This window comes from Rana temporaria, chromosome 5 (assembly GCF_905171775.1).
Source record: "Rana temporaria chromosome 5, aRanTem1.1, whole genome shotgun sequence".
NCBI classification, from domain to species: Eukaryota; Metazoa; Chordata; class Amphibia; order Anura; family Ranidae; genus Rana; species Rana temporaria.
In genome coordinates this window covers 31,065,423-31,076,575 of record NC_053493.1, presented here as the reverse complement: position 1 = coordinate 31,076,575, position 11,153 = coordinate 31,065,423, and the positions used below count along the sequence as shown (strand labels likewise).

Sequence of the window (11,153 nt, the reverse complement as noted above, 5' to 3'; positions counted from 1 at the left end):
ATGTAGTCGCCCGGCGCATGCGCAGTGTCAAAAAACGTAAAAAAATATGAGGTCAAGCCTCATTTCCATACAACACACCCCCTCCAAGCAATTTGAATTAGGCGCCCTTATGCCCGCTCGTTTTAGCCCCACCCGTGTAGATTAGCAGGTAAGTAGATTGTGAATCACTACTAGCCTAACTAATTTACGGCGGTGTAGCCTAAACAGGCTAGGCTAGGCCGCCCTAAAGTTAGGCCAATGTGTGTGAATCTACCTAAGGATGTATAGATGTGAACCAGGGCTTAGGCAACATTACATTACATTTTGTTAATAAACCAAATACTGAAATATTGTAAGGCCGGGTTCTCTGCATCCTGTTCGCATGACATGTGACTCAATGGAGCCGGTTCCCACATGTCCGGGGCGGCCACAGTGCGGTTTCCAAAAAGGGTCCTGTGTGTGTTTTTAGGTCTGGTTCAGGTGCGAATTTAGGCGATAAATTCAATCACACCTGAACCGAAACGCGCCGGACCCCAGGCTGGAAACCGCGGCCGCACATATGTGAACCTGGTCTAAGAGGGGTTCTGTTTAATAAACATAATATTTTAAATAATTGTATAGTTTGGGATTATACAAATTTGTTCAAATTTTGTCTAACTTTAATGCTTAGCCATAGAGGCTGAAACTTTACAGGCACAAAATATTTGTGACATCACAAAGACATGTAGACTTTATTTTAAACACAAAATGAGTTAACCAGTACTCTTCATAAATACGTTCACTATGGTATTTCCACCATGCAGGGCTGGATTTAGAGGAACAAGTTTCCCCAACTTGGGAAACCACGCCCCTTTTCAGATCCTCAAAAAAACGTATACACTCCCACTTTGGCAGACCCTACTGCTAATCCGCAACACTGCCCTCTAGTGGCAAAGGCAGAACTTCCAATTCTTATTCACATTACGTAAAAGGTTAAATTATGCTTTCACATTAAAATGTTGTACTATTGTTACGGCTGCACTCTGGCTTAGTAAGATGGAAAAAAAAAAACTCACGGTGACAGAGAATTGCTATGGCTGCAAGTGTATTTATAGCTTTTCTAAAATAAAAAAAATAAAAAATCTTTTATACTATGCGGTTTTATACTGCCGGACATAAAAGTTCCCTTTCTTAGGCTGTTTTACGAGTTAAGTTCTCCTCTGCAGCTTTCAGTTGTCCGACGATAGCCGAAAAGTGCATAATATGCGAAAATATAAAAGAGTTTTCTTCCACGATCTTTGCTCAGGATTGCTCAGGATTGATCTTCGGTCTGCGGAGGCGGTTCTTATTCCTTGGCCTTTTATTTCCTAAAAATCAACAATAATTTGTTAAGATAAGAAACATTATTTGTATTATTTTACTTTTTTTTTTAAGAATGTGACATATATATATTTTGTTATTTATATATATATATATATATATATATATATATATATATATATATAAAATATATATATATATATATATATATATATATATATATATATATATATATATATATATATATATATATATATATATATATATATATATATATATATATAAAATGTATTATTATTGTTATTTATAAAAAAAATACACACATTTTATATATATATGTGTGTGTGTGTATTTTTATTTTATTTAAAAATTAGTACAACTGCATGCTACATGCAAATAGGAAACCCGAAGATTATTATATAATATACTGATATGTTTTAGATAAGTAGAATTTTTCTGCTCCACACTGCGTTTGCTATCTATGGATCCCTACAACGATTTTTTTAGGCAGTGTTGCTGATAAAACAGATAGGCAGATGAGGTTCTCCAATTTCCAGAATTCCTTAAGATTCTAAACACACAGACATTCTTTAGCAGTAGCTTCTAAATGCTATTCTAAGAGGATCAGCTTCAGGAAACATTTGCCAAGCTTTTTACAAGCTTTGTAAATCCAGAATGGAATGCAATAAAAAAAAAAAAAAATCGGCTACCTGACACCACATTCTCAGTTGTTTCTGTAAGGGGAGGTCCTCTTTTTTCCCTGACTTAACTAAACATTTTATTTGAAGGAGTGGTGGCTTTAAGCAGGCTTTTTTGTTCTTTAGCACGCTAAAGATATGCCAATCCCTGCTCTGGCTTCCGATCACCCAACTTTTCACAACTCTCCCAAGCTACATCACCAATCTTGTCTCCAAATATCACCTTAAACCAGGGGTGGACTGGCCATTGGGACTACAGGGAGTTTCCCGGTGGGCCGATGGCTCAGTGGGCCGGCTTCAGTGACAGTGGACCGCTGCCCCCCTCCACTCCTCTGTCTCTCCCTTCCCGCAGCGCTCACCTCCTCTCCCTCCCCGCAGCGCTCACCTGGGGGGAACAAAGAAGCAGGGGGAGGACCGGAGAAGCAGGGGGGATGACAGAGGAGCATGGGGGAGGGAACAGACAGCTGACTCAACAGCTATGGCCTGGGAGTTTCTCACTTCTGCCTAATCTTGTCCCATAACTGATTCTTTGACCCGGGTGAAATAATGTCTAGCTTCCCCACTGGTACTGCCTATGAGGCCCCCCGTACACACGACCGAGTTTCTCGGCAGAATTCAGCCAGAAACTCGGTCGGAGCTGTATTCTGCCGAGAAATCCGGCCGTGTGTACACTTTCGGCCGAGGAAGCCGACGAGGATCTCGGCGAGGAAATAGAGAACATGTTCTCTATTTCTTCATTGTTCAATGGGAAATTTCGGCTCGCCGAGATCCTCGGCGGCTTCACAAGGAACTCGACGAGCAAAACGATGTGTTTTGCCCGTCGAGTTCCTCTGACGTGTGTACGGGGCCTCAGAGTACCAGCACCAGCTGTTCTACTCTAATAAAGTAGAACGGCTAGTGGCTAGTAAAGGGGGAGAGGGGGCTTGGGTGGCCGGGGGGGTGCAGGAGTTGTCCAGCCGCCGTGGGAGAGACCTGTCAAAGTGGGCCAGTCTGGATGAAGTCTCTGCTCCTCTCCGCTCCTTCAAGACCTCCTTCTCCCAAGCACCCTTGTCTCCTCCTCCCATGCTCGTCTCTAGGACTTCTCCAGAGCCTCTCCGATCCTATGAAACTCTCTACCTCAATCTGTCCGGCTTTCTCCTACTTTGGCTGCCTTTAGGTGATCCCTGGAAACTCATCTCTTCAGGGAAGCCTATCACACCTCAAAATAATATTCTATTACTTCCATCAGCTCCATTAGTTCCATCCCCAAATTAGATTGTAAGCTTTTCTGAGCTTAAAGCGGAAGTAAACTCATCCATAAAACTATTTAATCTCCAGCACATGCCGGAAATTGGTTGTGCTCTCAACAAAATTGTCAAACTATCCAATGGCTAGTGTCATTTATGATCACATGTGCAGCATCATTGCAGTTGTAGATTAAACAGAGGCAAAGATGGCAGCTTCCTTGGCTGAAAATGATAGGAGGGTTTACTTACACTTTAAGAAGGGCCTTTTTAACTCTCTTGTATTTATTGATTCATAACTATACTGTCTCCCTTTTATATTGTATAGTGCTGTGTAAACTGTATAATAATAACTTCTCTGCAGGATGTGGAAACCTTGCAAGAAGATCTGAATAAATTAATGTGGTGGGCAACTACATTGCAAATTAGGTTTAATGTAAAAAAAAATTAAATAATGCATTTGGGTGGCAAAAATATGAATGCAATATATATACACTGGGGGGGAGAACCACTGGGGGAATCAAGGATGGAAAAGGACCTGGGGGCAGGGCCGATCCGCCCTAAAGCCTCACTATGCAAAGGGCCCCACAAAGCCCCCAAATTACTAGAGGCCCCGCCTGGTGAGAAGTCATTTTCGGCCCCTCACCCCACTTCTCAACTCGCTGGCTGCATGGAAGAAGAGGTAAGAAGTCAGCATCCCCCGCTTCTCAACTTTGATCTTTAATGTGACATGTCATTTTCGGCAGCCAAACCCCCCCCCCCCCCCCACTTCTCAACTTTAATGTGACATGTCATTTATCTTAGGGCCCCAGGGAGGTCAGGATCGGCATTGACTGGGGGTCGTAGTAGATGAAAGGCTCAGCAAGCTGCTGCTAACAAAGCAAGCAGAATATTGACATGCATTAAAAAGGGGATCAGCTCCAGAGATAAAGCGATAATTCTTCCGCTCTACAAGACTCTGGTCCGGTCGCACCTGGAGTATGCTGTCCAGTTCTGGGCGCCAGTCATCAGGAAGGATGTACTGGAAATGGGGTGAGTACAGAGAAGGGTAACAAAGCTAATAAAGGGTCTGGAGGACCTTAGTTATGAGGAAAGGTTGCGAGCACTGAACTTATTCTCTCTGGAGAAGAGACGCTTGAGAGGGGATATGATTTCAATGTATAAATACCGTACTGGTGACCCCACAATAGGGATAAAACGTTTTCGTGGAAGGGAGTTTAACAAGACTTGCCGCCACTCATTAAAATTAGAAGAAAGGAGGTTTAACCTTAAACTACGTAGAGGGTTCTTTGCTGTAAGAGCGGTGGTCTCAGTGGGGAGCATAGATAGTTTCAAGAAACTATTAGATAAGCACCTGAACGACCACAACATTCAGGGATATACAATGTAATACTGACATATAATCACACACACAGGTTGGACTTGATGGACTTTTTTCAACCTCACCTACTGTGTAACTATAATAATATGATATGGCTTTCACTAGCTAAAATGGATGTGCAAATTTAAATCAACAACCAACATTAAGGTCTTCATTTAAAGCTTCCAAACCACATTTGAAGGCAGGGGAGGGCTGGGCCGGGGGGCAGGGTGGCAATTGCTTCCCAGGCCGCCCTGACTTATGGCCGGCAGCCGCTACCCACTACCATTTTCTTTTTTATTCTGGTCTAGGAAGTTGGGCCAGGGGCCGACCACTAGCTGTTGCATTCCGGGAGTTATAGTCCACGCTCAAGCTCCCGGTGGGTGGAAAACAGAGCAGCGCAGAGGAAACTACAACTCCCGGAGACCGGATTCTTGGAAGCAGGGTGTGCCAGGGAGTCGGGACGCAGGGCTGTGTGCTGGCTGCAACTTGACCCCAGGACCATTACCCCCCAGGAGGACCTGCTGAGATCACTGTGGTGAGAGAGAGAGAGACCCTGACACCCATAGCTGACCCCCCCACCCCCATACACCCAATGTAACCTTCCCCAGTGATCAGGCTGCATTGATGGGCACTGGAGTTGGCTGCACTGGTGAGGCTGCATTGAAAAACCAGATGGGCCATGGATGGTGAGCTGATTCGGCGGTTCAATGGGCCAATTGACTGAACTTGCCCCCCCCCCCCAGGCCTAAGGCTGCCAGCCCTCCCCTGTCTGAAGGGTGTTTTAAGGGGTATACGGCTTCAAGAAAGCTCAGGCTAATGCTCTTTAGTCTAACATATACAGATTAATATTCCTAAAACAATTGTGCATATAGGGCACTGGACACAAGCCTAATACCCTCTAAATCCAGCCCTGCAAGCTGGCTTCAGTTGACTTAATGCTAATAACATCCAAATGGATGTTTTAGATATGTCTGGGTTTTTTATTTTATTTTTTTCTAAATAATATTTCCTTAATATTTCCACTTAGAAACAATAGTATACTTTATATAATGCCAATGTTAACTGCAGATAAATACAATTATACACAGAGTTATAATAGCTTATTGGATCCATATAAAAAATGTTACAGTAAAATTCCTTTAATTTGCAAATAGATATTTTTCAGAATGTCCCATAATCCAGAAAATAGATAAGACATCCCCAAATGCAGATCACCAGAATCTGTCCATTCTTCGAGGGAAAAATAGAAACATAAATGCAGTCAGCGGCAGACATGATGTGAAAAGAGAAAGAAGCAACAATTAGAGACAGAAAGAACAATAATTGGATATAATGATAAAAATGATCAATACATTTTATAAATAAAATTGATTAAAGGAATTTTTCTGCATGCATGCAAAAAAAAAAAAAAAAGTAAATACAGCAGCACAGTAATTATTGGGCCTCATTCACACTGGATGTTTTTGTAGCTGCTGCTAGGGGTGTCAAAAGTTTTTTTTCCCTGCCTCTAAACTCCCCTGCATGTTAGGCTGTGGGGTTGATTTACTAAAGGCAAGAATACTGTGCACTTTGCGAGTTGCAATTGCTCCAGAGCTTGGTAAACGAGGCAAAGCTTCACTTTTCAAAAAGTACCCAATCACGTGCAAGAAAAAAAATAAAACAATAAAAAAAAGCATCTTTGCTTGCACATGATTGGATGATAGCGGTCAGCAGAGCTTCTGCTCATTTACTAAGCTCTGGTGCAACTGCTCTTTGCAAAGTGCACAGTCTATTTGCTTTTAGTAAATCAACCCTTATGTGTCCATGTACACATAGGGGTTGATTATCTAACGGTAAATAGACTGTGCAGTGCAAGTGCAGGTGTTCCAGAGCTTAGGAAATGAGGTGAAAATTCACTTTGCAATGAGTAACCAATCACGTGCAAGGAAAATAAAAAAACAGCATTTTTGCTTCACATGATTGGATAATGGAAGTCAGCATAGCTTGTTGCTCATTTACTAGCCCCTGAAGTAAATGCTCTTGCGTGTTAACACTAGGGGGGTTATTTACTAAAGGCACATCCACTTTGCAATACAAGTGCAAACTACAAGTGCAAAGTGCACTTAAAATTGCACTAAAAGTGCACTTGGAAGTGCAGTCGCTGGGGGACATGCAAGGAAAATAAAAAACAGCATTTTAGCTTGCACATGATTGGATAATAAAATCAGCAGATCTTCCCCTCGTTTCAGATCTACCTCTCAGATTTACAGCGACTGCACTTCCAAGTGCACTTTCAGTGCCATTTCAAGTGCACTTTACACTTGTAGGGCCAGATTCACATAGGTTAGCGGATCTTTAGATCCGCGTAACCTATGTGATTTAAGATCCACCACCGCAAGTTTTTGAGGCAAGTGGGTAATTCACAAAGCACTTACCTCAAAACTTGCGGCGGCGTATCGTAAATCCCCCGGCGGAATTCAAATTCCGCGACTAGGGGGAGTGTACTATTCAAATCAGGCGCGTCCCCGCGCCGATTTAACTGCGCATGCGCCATCCGCAAATTTTCCCGGCGTGCATTGCTCCCAATGACGTCGCTAGGACGTCATTGGTTTTGGCGTGAGCATAACTTGCATCCATCGCTTTTGTGAATCGACTTACGCAAATGACGTAAAATTTCAAAATTCAACGCGGGAACGACGGCCATACTTAACATTGGCTGCGCCTCATAGAAGCAGGGGTAACTATACGCCGGAAAAAGCCGAACGCAAACGTCGTAAAAAAAAAGCGCCGGGCGGTCGTTTCGGAATCGGCGTAACTCCTCATTTGCATAATCGTCGCGCAAAAGATAGGGAAGCGCCACCTAGCGGCCGGCCTGGAATTGCAGCCTAAGATCCGACGGTGTAACACAGTTACACCTGTCGGATCTTAGGGATATCTATGCGTAACTGATTCTCTGAATCAGTCGCATAGATACGACCGGCAGAACTCAGAGATACGACGGCGTATCAGGAAATACACCGTCGTATCTCTTTGTGAATCTGACCCTACAAGTGCAAAGTGCACTTGAAATTGCACTGAAATTGCACTTGGAAGTGCAGTCGCTGTAGATCCGAGGGGGACATGCAAGGAGAATAAAAAACAGCATTTTAGCTTGCACATGATTGGATAATAAAATCATCAGAGCTTCCCCTCATTTTAGATCTACCCCTCAGATCTACAGCGACTGCACTTCCAAGTGCACTTTTCAGTGCAATTTAAAGGGGACTTTGCTCTTTTGTAGTTTGCACTTGTAGTGCACAATGGATTTGCCTTTCGTAAATAACCCCCAGATGTGTTTAGCACTTGAACATTAATTCATTTTAATGGCCAGAATAAATAATTATTTTGGCCAATGAAATTAATTGACACCCTATAAATTCTCCTTAACGCATTACACACTTTTACAAGCGTCGGGCGTTTTTATTTCTTCCAAAACATGGCTGTCAGGATCAAAGGCTTTTCTAAAACATCCTGTGAGCATGAGGCCTTAAAAGCACAGGGAATAGGAAAAAATAACTTGGTTTAACCAGACACCAGGAAAGTTTTGTCAGGTCGATACAGAAGGAAATAATAAATCCGGATAGGAAAAATGTTGGGTTTAAAGTATTAATTTATTTAATCATTTATTTTTTGCATTTTATTTTGACGTGTCCTGATTTTTAAGCTTACAACATTAAAATTTTCTTTTTTTGGAGCGCTGTTAATTTTTATATACTAAACTTACTCAACTATCACCAAGCATTAATCCTTGAAACAATTCTTTTTTTTACGTTCCTGTATGGCAGGAGTATATGGCTCAGAACCCCCCCCAAATCAGCTGCGTTAAAGGTAATATGTAGTACTGTAGTTTTGTACATATTTTTTGCATATACATAGTTATGAAATAAAACAAAAAATTTGCATATTTATATTTTTTATTTTAGTTTTGACCAAGCTTGTGGCGCTCTATTTTACCTTTCACATTCAGAGTCAGAGGGGTTGATTTTCTAAAGGCAAATAGAATAGAATAGAATAGAAAAGAATTGCACTCTGCAAAATCAGTTGCTACAGAGCTTAGTAAATGAGCAGAAGCTCTGCTGACTTCCATCATCCAATCATGTGCACGCAAAAATGCTGTTTTTTTTATTTTCCTTGCATGTGATTGGGTATTCTTTGAAAAGTGAATCTTTACCTGAATTAGTGCACAGTCTACTTGCCTTTACTAAATTAACACCAGAGCGCTTATGTCATCACTTATTGGATAAAGGGAGTCAATGCAAACAGCTACACTGCTCTGGGGGAAAAAAGAAAATAATATATATATATATCTATAGATATATATAGATATATATATATATATAGATATATATATCTATAGATATATATCTATATATATATATATATATCTATATATCTATATATCTATATATATATATATATATATATATATATAATCGATATAGATATATATGTATATCTATGTAGATAGATAGATGTATATACAGTGGAACCTTGGATTACGAGCATAATTCATTCCAGGAGAATGCTCGTAATCCAAAGTACTCGCATATCAAAGCGAGTTTCCTAATTAAAGTCAATGGAAACAAAAATAATTTGTTCCGCATTGACCTCAATGGCATGCAATACCACATGCGGCCAGAGGCGGGTGCTGGAGAGCCTCGCAAACAGCCGAAAAGGCCCGAGGACACCTCGGCAAACCTCGGAAAGACTTCCTTCCCGGGATTTGCTAAGGCAAGGTCAGTCGTGCTGTCCTCGGGCCTTTCCGTGCATTTCCAAACTGATATGCGACATTCGGCTCTGCCTGGCTGCGGCGCCCCCCCACCTTAGGCCAAACGCGGTACTGCACACCACTTTGGCCCTTAATTGTGCTCTTGTGTTGCGAGACAACACTCGCAAACCGAGTTACGATTTAAAAAAATACAGTGCTCGTATTGCAAAACGCTTGTTAACCGTGTTAATCGACATCCGAGGTTCCACTGTATATATGTATAAATAGATATATATTTTTTTCTTTTTTTAATATATATATAGATATTTATATTTATTTTTCTTTCTTTTAAAGCAGAAGTTTTCTCCTTTCACACTTTCTGTCTTTCTGCTTGTGTGTAAATTTGCCCTTTAGCTATTGATCTCTGTAGCAATAGGGTTGGAGATTGCTGCTTGGATAATTACACACATAATAATTTTTTTCTACATAAAGAAAACATGTAGAAAAACATAATAAGTTCCCTTTATTTTAGCATATTTAAAGTGGACCTTTAGTCAGAAAATTAGGTCCTGCTAGATCACTTTAGGCTGGTACCTTTTGCAGGTATAGCTATGTAAAACATTAAAAATAAATGTCTATACTGTTTAAAATCCAGTAATACGCTGTCTAACCTGGCTCTGCACATGCTCAGTTGCTCTCCATTTCTCTGCACTGCGCCAAATTTGTAGAGGTCAACAGCCTAAAGATTTACTGCTGCTCAGAGGCTCTGGGCTTCAGCAAAATGGCAGCCTCCAGCAAGAAGAAACAAGAACAATGCTGGAGACAATTCATAGCACACGCTCATTTTGGGAGCATAATTATTTATGTGGAATGTTTGTTTATTGCTAAATAACATTATTTTTTATCAGGTTACAGGGAAAGTTCCGCTTGAGCGCTTAGTGGAAAACCAAGTTATTTTCTACATTTTCCTGTCCCTTTGAGAACATTGATCACTCAGTAATAAGTAAGTCCGCACACACACCTTTCTTGCACACTTTATTACAGTCTTCCAGCCTGATAAAGTTGTTGGAGTTTCCTCCACAACCTGTGTACTGAAACTCTTCACAAGACTTGCTTTCAATGTTGAAATAATAGCGGTTGACAGAAGCAGAGCATGATCCCTCATCCTTGGGGCTATAGCAGAAGCTGGGAGCATCTACAAATACAAAACCAGACATCCTCTATAATGCCGGCCATTGAAAAACAAAGCATGTCACCAACATTTTAAAGGGATACCGTCAAGACACAAGATTCCTGCATCACAGGGAACAGTCTGGTTTGTAGCATTAGGAAATCCTGCTGAATGATTTGTGATTTGTTTTACTGATCTGGATTCCATGTTTGTGCAAGTTACTTTATATCATCCATTTCCATATAATGAACCACTTTTATTAAAGAGAACCTGTTCTCCAATTTAAAGCCCAACGCCAGGATTTTTTTTTATTATTAAAATAAAGAGTCCCTCTAGCAGATGTTAAAAATAAAAAGCAGCTTGGAACGCAATACTCGCATACCTCCCAACCCGCCCGGATTCTGCGGGAACTTCACGCACAGACTGCATCCTCCCGCAGTCCCGCAAAGGGGTTAACTTTCCCGCACAGGAAGGAGAAGAAAAAGTTCTGACGGAGACATGCAAGGAGAACTGACAGGCTGTGCAGTGGTGAGTGGCAAGAACTTCAAATCCATCCACGGCAACCCCCCGCGATCGTCGCCCCCCCCCCCTCCGCTCAACAAATTGGAACGTTCCCCCCCCGCGCTCAACAACTTAAATCCCCCCGCTCCACAACTTCGATTGGCCGCCCCCCCTCCCCTCAACAACTCTGACC

General features: G+C 41.6%; 1 protein-coding gene across 1 annotated transcript in view; it reads right to left on the bottom strand.

Annotated features, from left to right (window-relative positions):
* Positions 1 to 307: 307 nt before the first annotated feature.
* LOC120939901 (tissue factor pathway inhibitor 2-like) overlaps positions 308 to 11,153 on the bottom strand; it is a 36,409-nt gene continuing 25,563 nt past the window's right edge. Inside the window, exons 4-5 of the mRNA XM_040352328.1 lie at positions 10,310 to 10,483; positions 308 to 1,325 (exon numbers count right to left, since the gene is read on the bottom strand). Of these exons, the coding sequence (XP_040208262.1) occupies positions 1,261 to 1,325; positions 10,310 to 10,483 (239 nt within the window). The 3' untranslated portion in view covers positions 308 to 1,260. The remainder of the gene's footprint in view (positions 1,326 to 10,309; positions 10,484 to 11,153) is intronic.